The 13,957-nt window shown below is 43.2% G+C and overlaps 1 protein-coding gene across 3 annotated transcripts in view; it reads left to right on the top strand.

The window, feature by feature from the left end:
• The window catches only part of GSAP (gamma-secretase activating protein), a 62,661-nt gene that overhangs the window by 40,728 nt on the left and 7,976 nt on the right, over window positions 1-13,957 (top strand). For 2 of the 3 annotated variants that reach the window (XM_030555791.1, XM_030555960.1), the window contains 7 exons: window positions 2,178-2,306; window positions 2,720-2,778; window positions 3,219-3,250; window positions 5,402-5,463; window positions 7,046-7,141; window positions 10,303-10,373; window positions 10,948-11,042. In XM_030555791.1, coding sequence (XP_030411651.1) covers window positions 2,178-2,306; window positions 2,720-2,778; window positions 3,219-3,250; window positions 5,402-5,463; window positions 7,046-7,141; window positions 10,303-10,373; window positions 10,948-11,042 — 544 coding nt within the window. Of the gene's footprint in view, window positions 1-2,177; window positions 2,307-2,719; window positions 2,779-3,218; window positions 3,251-5,401; window positions 5,464-7,045; window positions 7,142-10,302; window positions 10,374-10,947; window positions 11,043-11,483; window positions 12,141-13,957 lie in introns of those variants that run through there. The other variant, XM_030555871.1, reaches the window with a different exon arrangement.

Below are 13,957 nucleotides of genomic sequence, written 5' to 3'. Positions count from 1 at the left end.
CCCAGACTGACCTTTATCAGCTAAGGACACATGAAAGTTGGGGAGTGTAGTTAAATCATACTATACACTTTAAAAGTGAGCCTGGGTCTCCTCATAATTATGTGGGAGTGTGTCATAATTCTCTGTGATGGATTGTAGGTTGTCTTTCAAAGTCATGCCTGATCTCCAGTGCAGCTGGAGAAATAGGAAATTAAGTGAATAGTCACATGTGCCTGTACTTTTTGAAATGATTTTGGGTACTGGTTGCTCAGCACTTTCTGAAAATTAGTCTCCTTTAAAGTATCTCAGTTTGGCACCAAACTCACTAGTCCCTTTTTTGAAATCTTTAGACTATTATATTTAAGGCTGTGACTGATGGAGAATAGGTTTGTGTCAGAGACTTCTGGGGGAGAAATAGCCAGTAGCTTCTAGAAAGACAGGACTACTGAAGGGCAAGTGAACTTTGGGTGCTGTGCAAAGAAAGGGTATGTGTGATGGATTTTCCAATAGCCAGCTAGTCAGGTTCAAAAGCAGATGTGAAATAATGTTAAGGGGCAAAGGACAGAAAACAGCTTGTTTGCTCAGGGCAGCAGTTCCATGCAATATTGAATGAAGATGCAACATACAAGGGGAAATGGGCTATAATGTTGGTTTAAAAATTAGAGCAATTAAGGATGGTCACGCCTGCCCTCGGAGAAACCTGGAGGAATAATGGACTGGTCTCCCGGGAGGTAGGTCCCTGACTCTGAGGGCACATTAACTCAGGTGGGCCTCATGGATGCTGCAAGGCTGAAAGGAGGAAAGCATCTGATCGTCTAACACAAACCCTGCAGTGCTAGGATAGATTAATTCTTGTTTGACCCACTGAAAGTGGAGGATTTTACTTTCACTGACTATGCAGCTATCCCAGCCTAGACCAAATAGGAGATTTAGAACATTTACTTTTGGTTTTTCTCTTCATCTTCCATTGAGTGCTGTTTTATTCAAAATATTTTGAGTCTTAGACCAGAGATTTGATACTGTGGGGAACGAGTCGTCTCCAGCTCAGGATAGGCAAGATGCTGGTGCCTCTCTTTGCTTTCCCACTGCTAAACTGCAGCTAAAATACATCATTTCCCTGAAGTTATTTTCCTGATGTTCATTTTCTGTGTAAGCCATTGCTGTAGTTGCCACAGGATTTTTGTTTGACTGACAGTGGAAGGGAAGTGATCCATATGAGTATGAATTAAAGTGCAGGGAAGGAGGCCAGGTTTTCATGTGTCACTCTCTCCTGTAAGATGTGCTCCATGCTATGAAACAGTGTCACTTCACTGTGGCAATTATTAAAGGTAAGAAAATGGCAAGGGGCAGAGGCAGCCAAAATCCTGCTGGTGCCCCCAAAGTGTTGCTAAGATGATGGCAGTGGTTGGAAAGGTGTGCCAGGAAAGGCAGATGAATAGAGGAGTAAAGTTTAAAAATGTGGGTTTTTTCAACTATCTTCCAGAAATTAGTGTCTTAATCTTCTATGTCCTGTCCAGTACAGTGCATGCTGCTGAGCCTTAATAATGGCCTCAAATTTCCATTTAAAATAAATAAATTAAAGTCAGACCCAGTGTGGAATTCTAGATGCAAAAACAGGCACAGGAAACCAGAATTGTACATGTTTGGTTCTTCCTGTTACCCTCCTAGGTTTTAAGTCAATTTCAGTGTTAAAATCAAAGGTTTAAAAAATGCTGTGGAAAAGCTTTCTTTTTTTTTTTTTCTGGGCTGAGTTTGTTATATCAACTTCCCAAATAGGACTCTATAAGAAAAGTGCTAATGGAATTCTGTAATGGTACAAACCTTGGCGTGCCAGTATAATGCAGTGTTATAGCTGAGGAGGAGAAAGCTACTGCCAAACAAGGAAAATAAATATCAAATGGGAGTTTTGAAAGAACAAAGTGTCTGCATTGTTTGGCTAACATTCCCTGGGTGCAAAACGGGCAGGTTATTCACTTACTACCCTGAAAGAGAACCTTTGTATAAGAGGTTTCATAGCTTTCTTAAATAGTAGTAATAATTTCTCAGTAGAAGAATGGCTTCAAAAAACAATAACCCAAGACTGATTTCCAACCCTGCATTTATCATAGTTCTCTCATGTCATCATTTGAGCAATAAACTCAATAGATAGTTTTACAACTGTGCAGTTTGTATTCATGCTTTCATTTACATATTTGTAGGTTCTAAATTGTAAAGGCTTCTGGGAAAAGCTAAACTTAAACCTGGAGTGTGCGAAGTACGCTGAGCCACACTTGCATTACAACAACAATGTGCTCAGGAGAGAATGGTATAAGCTACTTTCAGAAGAGGTAAATGAACAGATCGGATAAGCATCCATCGTTATGTTTCCGTGATGTGAGCATTGTTTTAAAGATGAATACAGAAGTAAAGAATTAAGTTGCTGGAACTCATCTCATTAGACATTTGATGAGGAAATTGGGTAGCACTTATGGGAGGGCAGTCAGTGATTGTCATTCTTACCTATAGGTTCAGATAGGATCTGAATTCCACAATCTGCCACCAGGTTGAGGGCTTGGATTTCTGCTACACTAGCTTTCTGTGGGTTTCTTGAGTTCTACCAGCTGCAGGTTGTGCTTTTCAAAGTGATTGAGAGGCACTACTGTAGCATTATTCCCATTAGAAGGGAAAGCTAGCACTGTTTCTCATCGGTCTTTTATGTGGCAGGATTCTAATAGTTCTGCAACTGTTTTTTTCAATGTAGAAGGCAGAGGAAAGAAGAACCACAACATATTTGAGGAATATTTTTGAGAATGCAAAAAAGTAGGTAAAATATTAATGATTTTACCCTTCCTTATTCTGATTAAATGAATGCTGTGTTTGAAGTGGACCGTCCTGGACTTAAAAGTGCTGTGAAGCTGGGTGCATCTCACGATTATTACATACCTGGCCAATTCACCTCACCTATGGGAAGTCACCCAGGTGTCAGCCAGCCCAGGTCATCAGGGACTCCTGATGATGACCACAAAACTGTCCAGGGAATCCAGCTTTCTGGGCTTTAAGACTGAACATTAGAAATGAAGATTTCTTCCTTTAAAAACACGTTTAAGTTAATTTTATGCCACTATCCTTAATACACTGAGCTAGTTTAACATGGCCAATACATGCAATTTAAAATCTGATTAGCTGCATGTAGATAAGTAACTTTTCAGTGTGTGTCTATCCTTTTGAAGCAGTATTTAAATTCAATTTTCCCTCCCTAGGGTGCTTTCCAATCTTGCTGCATGGAACTTGGGTAAGGAAAACATGCACTGATGCAGTCTGTGGCTTGGTGGGATGCTAAAATGGTTACAGTCTACATACCATGGCCTGAAACATTCATTTTCCAATATATTTTGAACCTGTTTGCCATTGGAGGATCTGAGGGATGAGTTGGGTAACTAAAATGCAGGAAAAAAGTCTCTCTCTGATGTATAGTTGAAAATGATCTAGACAAACACAGTAATCTAGGCTTTATCTACATAAGTAGTTTTCCTTAAGGAAGGGACAGATCAGGGGTAGGCAACCTATGGCATGTGTGCCAAAGGCAGCACGCGGGCTGATTTTCAGTGACACTCACACTGCCCAGGTCCTGGCCACCGGTCCAGGGGGCTCTGCATTTTGATTTAAATGAAGCTTCTTAAACATTTTAAAAACCTTATTTACTTTACATACAGCAATAATTTAGTTATATATTATAGACTTATAGAAAGAGACCTTCTAAAAACATTTAAAATGTATTACTGGCATGCAAAATCTTAAATTAGAGTGAATAAATGAAGACTCGGCACAGCACTTCTGAAAGGTTGCCAACCCCTGAGAGAGATGATTGTTAAATCAACTTTCTACAGTGCTACCACTACAGAGCTGCAACCATTGGGAGATTATGGTAGAAAAATCCTGGAGGAGACAAGGCACTAGACTCAATCAGTTGCTGAGCAGGGCTGATCAGTAGCATCTCAGAATCATTTCAGAAATGCTATAGAATGACCTTCAAGACCCCTACTGATTAGTTTAAAAATTAGTTAAAACTTAGTTTCCGTAAAATTCATTGACAAATCGTAAGTTGCTATTCTTGTTTCCGTTGCTAGGCATTTTGAGTCTTTCAGGACCTCTCTTATTCTTTGTATCACTTCTATCATGTGATTCAGGTTTCCATTCACAAGCTGATCAAGATTTCCAGACTGCAGTCCCACATCGCTGTGCTAGTCTAAGTATTGGTCACTCATTTAAAAGCTTTAAACAAATTCAAACACGTCTAGAATATAAAGACAACATTAACTTCCATTAGCCAACTTTATGATCACCTCCTCTATCCTTCAACCGTTGCTTTGGATTCTGACTTTTAGGACCCCATGTGGCCTTAGCTAAACTTCTGTAGCCTTACGCTGCAACCACTGCCCTGTCTTCTAAAGATGCTGGTTTAAGAACCATACACTTGTCTGAACAGTTCATTCGTGTCAGAACCTCAATTGTGCCTATAGACTTTCTAGTTAGTAATAGTGAGGATTTACCTAGTTCATTTTATCCATAGATCTCCAGGCATTTTAAAATGGAGCTAGCCAGACCCATCTTTGTACAGATAGGGAAAGTGAGGTAGAGGGGGCTAGGTGGCTTGCCCAAGGAGTAGCTAAATAAATATACTTCAAGGCAGGCAAAAGATAGTTAAAGGGAAATGCTTAAAAATTTAGGGGCCATTTTTTGAAGATGTCAAGTGAAGCTGCTCAGCATCGTGCAGAGTCAGGCTGTTAGTTTGATCTCATAGGACAGGAAGAACTCGTAATGAGTCAGAAGACGCCAGGCTCTGCCTGGTGTATTCTATACCTGTTCTTTTATTTTGTAACCTCTTTCTTCCATGCAGTTAAAGGGAGTGCTGTCAGATATCGAGAGTCACCTTACTCAGCAATTTGTAACTGAAATAGCCAGGCCAAAGCGTTCTGCTGTGAGTGTAGGAGGTGCATTCTGTGCAAAGGCTACTTTGCTCTAACCAGTTGTATAGCAAACCCGCCCAGATGTTTGCCCTTGGTGAGAGTTGTAAATGTCAAGATCTGAACAGTGTGCATTTTGTATTCTTGTTACCGCTGGGTTTTCTGGCCCTGCTGGCTCTAAAGGGCTAATGGTGGTGGCAACATTTGTCTTAGAGATTGAAAGAGCTATAGAAACAAAGTGCGATGCTATTGTATAACAGAACTGAGGAGAAGAAAATAAGCTTTTTTTCACAAATGCCTCCATATTAGAGCAGCTGAGGAAGTCTGCCTTGTGACAATTTTCTGTTCCATCACTGTTGTCTGAATCCGTCTAAGAATGGGAACGCTGTGCCTCCTGTGTTTCTCCTCAGAATCCCTGAAGTCTCTCACTAATTCTGCAGAATCACATATTTGAATGATATTAATTCTGTTTATTTCAGAGGAAAGGCTAGTTCCTCTTTTTCAAGAGGAAGACTACCAGCAGCGATTATTAATCGGACTAGTAAGTGGTTTTTTTACATCCTGTGCAGTAGAAGACACGCAATCTTGATCAATGTAAAGAATAAGTTCGATAGTATTTAGTTGTAGTTTTTCTTGCGAAGTCTTTTATTCAATGGTTCACTGGAAGATCACTTAGGCCAGTGGTGGGCAACCTGTGGCCCGCGGGACACACACAGTCCCTCAGGGTGATCCGCTGGCAGGCCACGAGACAGTTTGTTTACATAGACTGCCGGCAGGCATGGACTCCCACAGCTCCCGTGGGCTGGGAACAGTGAACCACGGCCACTGGGTGGCCCTGCCTGCAGATGGTCAATGTAAACAAACTGTCTCATGGCCCACCAGTGGATTACCCTCATGGGCCGCAGGTTGCCCACCACTGGCTTATGCTAATCCATGTTGGGACTAGAAATGGGACAGAACATGCTGCCATGCAGGAATTGGTTTCGTTCCCTTCTCCCATGTCAAAACACTAAACCCTAAAAATGAAAATTAGGAGGCAAATCATCGCTAATAGCTAATTTGTCAAAACCTGATTTCCTCCAGTACAAGCTTGCTCTTTTTCTTATATGCTGCAGTACTTCTTGCCTAAACACTGACTTTCCATCCTCACCGGGCATCACCTCAAGCCCCTGTCACCTACTTTCAGTTTTTAACTCCCTTCTAATCCCTCTCCCATGTCTTCCTCCCTCTTTGCAAGAGCTGGCTAACTTTCAAAAAGAAGATCAATGAGATCCCACATGATCCTTTTTCCTTTTCCTGCTCCCCACTTAACACTTATTCCACATTCTCCTTTGTTTCTCACCTGCCCTCTACTTCACTTGTAACCCCATTACATCTATGGGCCACCTCTTCCTTTACACCATTTTCCCTGGGTAATCTCACATGGCTTCATCTACTGACTGCATGTTGATGACTCACAAATTTAGATCTCCACTCCAGAGCTGTCCCCCTCCATCCAGTCCTAAATCTTAGCCAATCTGTTGGACATCTCCTCCTGCAGATTTCGTGACGTGTTCAAACTCAACACAGCTAGAACTGAACTCCTCATCTTGCCTCTGAAACCCTCAGCACCTCTCCTGTTCTCTGCCACTCAAAATCTAGGGCTCATTATGGACTCTTCTCTCAGTCTGGCCCTCTCGTCCAAATCCTAATAATTCTTTCTCCATGACCTAAAGTTGAATGCTGAGAACTGGAATATTTAAGAATCTTCTTTTTTCAGGCGAAGGACTGCGTAGAAGTTGTAGCCATGTGTTGTGATATATGCAGCCACTGTAACTTAGTAGCGCTTATGGAGATTTAGATTTGCAGGCTTTCTCCTGTTAGGCAGAGAAGCGTGGTCCAGGGATAACTGAAGGCCTTGTGTTATGTTCATTGGTCCATTGAGCTGGATCTATACTAAGTTATAATTTTGTCTGTTTAAAATCACTTTTTTCTTTGGTGAGAATGTGTGATAGCCAGTGATCTCAGTGCAAATCATGTTTGTTTGCCACAGACAGAAGATTGTTGTGCTAGTTCATGTGAATTGGCACTTGCACCTGCTTGAACTTTGAGAAGACACCTAAATGGCTGTTTTCCTTTTCCAGATGGTTGCTCAGTTGAAAGATCATCTTATGAGGCATCTACAATATGTTGGAAAAATGAAGATTGACCAGATAGTTCTGGAATATGTTTCAGAACTGGTTAGTTTGAATTTTTGCCCCTTATTTTCCAAATTTCAGTTACTGTTGGAACTTTGGTTTTTTAGATCATTTTCTCTGGGCAGGGACTGTCTTTCTCTGTGTCTTGTGCATGTCTCATTGCTCAGTAACCAGTATCTATTTTCTAGATCTGTGTGTCTATAATAAGAAAGATTGGAGAAGAAAACTAGTCTGATAAAATAAGAACTGTAAAATTCCTTGCAGCATGAATGTTTGATGCTTAAAGTAGAACTGGGGTGCATTTTCTCTATTGCTACGGTTTTCTCATTTTCATGTGTTCCCTCTTAATCTAAACAAAGACAAGAACTTCTTGGTGTCAGAATGCTTATTTAGCCCTGTTCTGCCAAAGTTTCTGGCAAAACAAATCAATTTAGACTGAGCCTTTAAAATACCCCCACTATTTAATAACAAAACCTGTGATGAATTTTGCTCTTTAACGTCACCTAAAGCAAGAATTCTCTTAATATGCAATTTATAGGCTTCCATTCCTGTGGGCGCCTTAACAGAAACTAAACAAAGTTGTTCTAAACATAGGCAAGATGCCCATAAAAATTACTCCAGCCATTTGGCAGGCACACTTTGCAAGATTCTCTTAGAAGTCCATCACTAGACCTGGATCTCCGCTTATCCTGGTTGGGAGTTCTCACTGAATTCATAACATCTTTACATTTCCCGTACCCCATTTATCAGTCAAGTGGCCTGAATGTGATTCTCTTTCCAGCATTCTTTAATGTAATCTCAGCAATGTATGGCAGGGCAGGAACCAGCAAAGCAGGAAGTAATGAAAAATGGGTTTAGTTTTGTTCTTGGCATTCATAGATCATCACTAAGCTATGTTTTAGTAACGGGTATTTTTAGTAAAAGTCATGGATGGGTCATGAGCAGTGAACAAAAATTCACAGCCCGTGACCTGTCCATTACTACAGACCCCTGACTAAAACTTGGTCTGGCGGTCTGCTGTGGGGGCGGGGGGGAGAGACAGTCCAGGGATGCCGTGGGTGCTGGGGGGGTGGCCCGGGACCCCCGCTGTGCTTGGGGAGAGACGAGCAGCAGCATGCAGTCCGGGACCCCAGCTGGCACTGGGGAGGGGGAGGGTGGGCGGTGATGTGCAGCCTGGGATCTGTACTGGTGGGGCAGGCAGTGGCAGCGTGTGACCCAGGACCCCTGCTGGGGTAGGAGGGTTGGTGGGGCTAGCAGGTTCCCTACCCAGCTCGCACCAGCATGTCACTGCAGTTCCTAGGGGGAGGGAAGGCCAAGGGGACTCCTCACGCTGCTCCCATCACAAGTGCCACCTCAGCAGCTCCCATTGGCTGGGAACTGCAGCCAATGGGAGCTGTGGGGGCAGCATCTGCAGGCATGGGCAGTGTGCGAAGCCCCTGGGCCCCTCTGCCTAGGAGCTGCAGGGACATGCTGGTGGGAGCCGGGAAGCACCACCCCTAAATAAGTGCCACCTGTACCCCAACCCACTGCCCCAGCCCTAGCCCTGAGTCCCCTGCCACACACCCAAACTGCTGCCGTGACTTCTGTGATCTCCATGACAAACATGCAGCCTTAATCCTCACAGAAGTACCTTAGAAAAGCCAGAATGGCTGAACACTGCAGTGGAACCTCAGCATCTCGGAAAGTAAGGCATAAAAATTCAAACGTGGCATAGGCACTCTAGAAAATATTAACCCTGTCACTGCAGTATTGGCTGGTCTAGTCCATTTTGCTATTGATGTTTTTTATCTAGATTTTCTCCAGTTCAATTTTAAGTGTACCAAGAGGTGAGTCTTATACTGCTCTACCACTTTCTACTCCATGTTCACTCTTACTGAGATGGATCATGTTCTGGTGGTTAATGCACTGGATTAATGTTCATGTCCTGTTCTACCACAGACTCACTAGGTGACCGTGGGCAAGTCACTTACTGTCCCCCATCTGGAAAGCAACAAAAATGCTTCCTTTTCCCCACACTTTGTCTTGTATATTTGATTGCAGGAACTGTGGGGCAGGGATTGTCTTTGTACAGCTAGCACAGTGGGGACTCTGAAGTGCTATCAGAATACAAACAACATAAAATGACTTGCACGCACTCAAAACTTGGTTACATCATTATAGCTGAACCAAATGACACCTGTAAGCTGCAATTTTCTGAACTGGGTAGAAGCTGGATCAGTAGGTGCTTACTCAAACTCTACCAAGTCCCCGCAAACATCCAGTTTTGTCATGCAAGTAATAGCATAGCAAATGACTGTGGCATAACTGTTGGGAACTCCTTTAGAAACTTCTACTATGTGCTAAAACTCCAGATGTAGCCAGAGTGTAGTTAGACTAAGGACTCTGTTGCTTGCTGGACCAGAAATGAAAGCCTTTCCAGACAGGAGGTGTGGTTTTTCTGGCTTATGCCTGAAAATTGGAAGTCATTGTCATTTCCTGGAAATGAAAGAGAAACTGCTGAACTCCAGAGTATTTCAACTGGAATTTCCTATCACGTCCAAAAAGTTTTGAACTTGGAAAATATTGGAATGTTAGAGTTATCTGGCTTGTGCTAGGAGTTCATCACTGTACCGTGGGGAAGTAAACTTTAACCTCCCTGTGCCTTCGTATACCCCCAGGAATATGGGGATGATACTTGCCTTAGGAGTGTTCAGTTAATCCCTCCAAACTAGTGTTTCTAAAGAATTTTGAGCCCCCCAGATGAACGGCGTTAGAGACATGCCAGATGTTTGTGGTGGCGTTGAGCTACAAAAACACTTCTCATTTAACATTAATGGGGTTATTCCAAACAGCCCCATGTGGCAGTTGAGGTTTTGGGAATGAGGCTGGATTTGCACACTGCACAGAGCATGGTTAGGGAATCCTTTCAACATTCTCATACAAGGGCAGGTTCTCTGTTGGCTGCAGAAGCTTAGAGGGGCCAGAGGTGAGTGGGGCTAGGAGCTGGCGCTGGCCAATAGTTCTGAGCTGGAGGTCAGCCAGGGAGCACAAGAAAGAGACTGTGTGGGCTGAACACTTGTTTGTGGATGTTTGGAAATCAGCTAAGAAGAGATTGGAATAATCAGAGAACTAAAGTCCACACATTATCACGTGAACTGGTGTTGGAAATGCTAGCAGAGGCTAACGGCCACACAAGAACTCATCCACGTCCCTTTTTGTTCTAGCTGGATCTGATCTGTCGGATAATGGAAGCTGTTTGGAGGAAATACAGTCTTCAGTCCTGCATTCTCTGCTTGTAAGCAAGAGTTTTCCATTAATCTACAGCAAGTTTTATAGAATGTGGCAAAATGGTTTTGCCAAGTCCATCTTGCCATGAGTGGGTTTTGGTAATATTTATATTGCTAACACCTGACTCAAAACCCAGCACCAGGTAGGCGGCAGAGGACAGCTTCAACTAGTTCGGGGCAGAGGTACATAAAGAAAAGCCACACTGAGCTCCCGTTGGTTTGAGTCTGAGTGGTGGGTGCTGAAAAATCAGCCCACTTACATCCCTATGTAGATACCTATGGACAGGAAGTGTCTAACTTTTAGGTACTCTACTTAAAAAGTTGTAGCTCCTTGTTTAATGGCAGACTTGTAGGTATGCTGTGAGCAGAGGGCTCCACGTAGTTTATGTACGGCCACTTTTCAAATTGTTAACAAGAACTAGAATCCAGTAACTTTAACTCTTAAATAAACCAAGATGGTATCTGAGGACAGTGAATTCCTTCTGTTTTAAAATGCGTTCATGTAACTGTGACACAAAGTGATTAAGCCATGAGGGGAGTTTGATGTCTTTGGCTGCTAACAGGCTGTTTTATTAAATGCAGGGACGAGCGAGGAAGCGCAGCAGAGTGTGCCGCTTTCCACATCATGAGTCGGATTCTAGAAGCTGCCAATGGAATGTGTATGCCCCTGCCTCCTGGTAAGCCCGTGACACTGGATCTCCACGTTTCATTGTTTTGTTCCACCCTTGAGAATAAGAGCATTGCTTTGAATGTCTTCCAGACAAATAGCATTTGCAATAAGTGCAAGCTGTATTCACTTTGGCAGGCCTGAAATGTACTCAGTACAGCTGTGTGGGGAAGAGCTCTCCATAAACACCTGCAGTGAAATAAAACAAATGTCAATAGTTACAACAAAGATGGCAAATCGTGTAGTTTTTGAAAAGTTTCACTTCTGAGCACCATTTCAATTCTGTGGGAAAGCATCACCCAGAGTTAGGGGTTTTTTTTCCTTCCCCTTTTTAATGAATTTTTAGTTCAGAAAGTAGCTGGGTTGGACTTTCAGTTTTAAGGGCTACCAACATAAATGACATCCAGAGGCAAAACTGATTTTTTCATGCTGCCCTGCTAATGTATTTCAGCCCTGAACTTACAGCTGTGCGGATGGAGCAGGAGCCCTGATCCTGCAGCTGCCCCCATGTAGATGTCCATTGACTGCAGCTTAAGAGTCTGCTCACGTGAAGCAGCTTGCTCCATCGACGCCTTCATTTCTGTGCCTGTGCAGTCTTTGAAGACTGCAGAGATTGAAAGGCTTCAGTCAGTGCCAGTTTTCAGAAGGGTCACGAACCAACTGTGACACAGTAACTGCTCTTGGACACTATGGCCACAAACTTGAACCAGTAACATGAAGGCTCTGTATCTCGTTACCATAAACCAACCCCTGAATCTACAATTTTAGATGCTGGACTGTTAGATGCTTTATGTCCCGCTTTTAGGAGTAGCAACCAATTCTTCAGGCTGAAATACTTTAACAGAAATCTACTTGAGTAGAATGACTCTCTTGTTTTGCTTAGTCAGAAACTTTGGCCTGAAAATGTTGTGACTTTGGCTTTTTAGGCTACTGGAGTACAAACATCATGTTAATGTGATCTTGATCTGTTGGGAAAGATGATCATAAGCAGGGATGAAAGTACCTTAAAGGATTTACCAGTACGGAGTCCTGAGTGGGGTTGCGGCCTCAACCCAAAGAGGTGGTGCCTTTCAAATTTTCAAGGCTCCGGCTGTGAGCTCCAGGGCCTTTAAATCACCCCAGAGCTACCAGCTGCAGAGGTGGCTGGGAGCACTGGGGCTCAGGGGCAAATTAAAGGGCCTGGGGCTCCGGCCGCCACAGAGCTCTGGGCCCTTTAAATCCCGCAGGAGCTCTGCTGCCACTAACCCAGGGCAGCAGGGCTCCAGCGGGGATTTAAAGGGCCCGGTGCTCCTGCCACTGAGGGGACCTGGGCCTTTGAAGTGCCGCTGGAGTCCTGCTGCCGTTAGGGTAGAGGCAGCAGGGCTCCAGCGGTGATTTAAAGGGCCCAGGGCTCCAGCCACTGTGGGGAGCCCCGTTCCCTTTAAAGTGCAGCCAGAGCTCTGGCATCGTGGCTTGGGTGGCACTTTAAATGGCCTGGGGCTCCTCGCAGCGACCGGATCCCTGGGCTCTTTAAATCACCGCTAAGACCTGCTGCCGCTCCCCTGGGGTGGCAGTGGAAGGGCTCTGGTGGTGATTTAAAGGGCCCGGGGCTCCCCGCAGGGGCAGAGCTTTGAAACCTTTAAATCACTGCTGGAGCCCGGCTGCTGGAGATCTGGCAGTGATTTAAAGGGCCCGGGGCTCCCTGCAGCAGCTGGAGCCCCAGGCCCTTTAAATCACAGCCGGAGAAGCCAGTGCAGTCCCGCACGGCTTACCGTACCATACCAGCTTACTTTCATATCTGATCATAAGTGACCCTTACCCGCATCCAGATGAACTGATGTCTCAGTTAGGGACACAAGCAAGAAAGGAGAGAAAAGATGGAAAAATGTTGACTTAATTTAAAATGAAGAGTGAGAATGCTGCAAGGCACTTTAAAATTGCTATTCAATCTGTTACAGATTCAGGGACTATATAAAGGGACCCACAGGGATAAATTAGAAAGGAGTTTGTCTCAAGAAATCCATGGGACAAAGTGTAATGAAAATGTACCAGTTTTTCTTCTGATGGTGCTAGACTACCATTACCAAGAACTTCTGATAATCCCCATATAATTTTCAAAGCACTTTCTTTTTAAATTTTAGGAAGAATTTCTTAACACTAATGTTTCACATCTTTGTAAATCGCATGTTGTTGTTGAATTTGCCAAAGCAGTAAGGGGCTTACAGACACCTGATAGATTTTCGTCTGGATTTTAATCCAGTTAAGAATGTTTTTGCAAAAGGATTTGGCTTATTATCATACTGTTAGTTATAGGACCAAAGTATGTGTGTAACCACATGCTGGGGGGATAGATCTGAGTCTATTAGATCAGAAACATGAATCTCAAAACTCCCTCAGCACTGATGCCATTTTTGTGCTGGTTCATGCTATGCTGGAGCATGGATAGTAACCACATATAACACATGTTGAGGTTTATTTCTTGATTAATTGAGCGGGGGGACTAAAAGACACATGCATAAGAAATTTTAAAGGCAAACAAACAATTTATAGACTATTTAGCACTCTTTTGTGAATTAAAAATATTTTAAAATAAAGTAACTACTTTATGGCATGTCTCCAGACTCCTCCGTTTCATTTCCTGTTCCTTGCAGAGTTCGTTAAGATAACGGGAACTCAGCAGTTTCACATTATAAGTAGAAAATCCTTTGGGGAAGAAGGGTTTTTACCATATTGTAACGTAGTATTAGTTTGAACTGATTGTTCTAGCTTAATCTTCAAATTGATGTATTCAACTGTAACTTAATACTGTTGCAGAGAGTGGAGGTGTTTAAATAACATGAAGACTAACATTTGGCAAGTGTTGATAAACTCTTCCTCTCCTCCCACAAATAGTAGTGTATGTGTTAGTAAAGAAAGTACTGTTATCAACTAAGCTTTAATGCTGTG

Source organism: Gopherus evgoodei, chromosome 1 (genome assembly GCF_007399415.2).
Source record: "Gopherus evgoodei ecotype Sinaloan lineage chromosome 1, rGopEvg1_v1.p, whole genome shotgun sequence".
Taxonomy (NCBI): Eukaryota; Metazoa; Chordata; order Testudines; family Testudinidae; genus Gopherus; species Gopherus evgoodei.
Note: the sequence above shows the minus strand (reverse complement) of the source record. Positions and strands in the feature narration are given on the sequence as shown.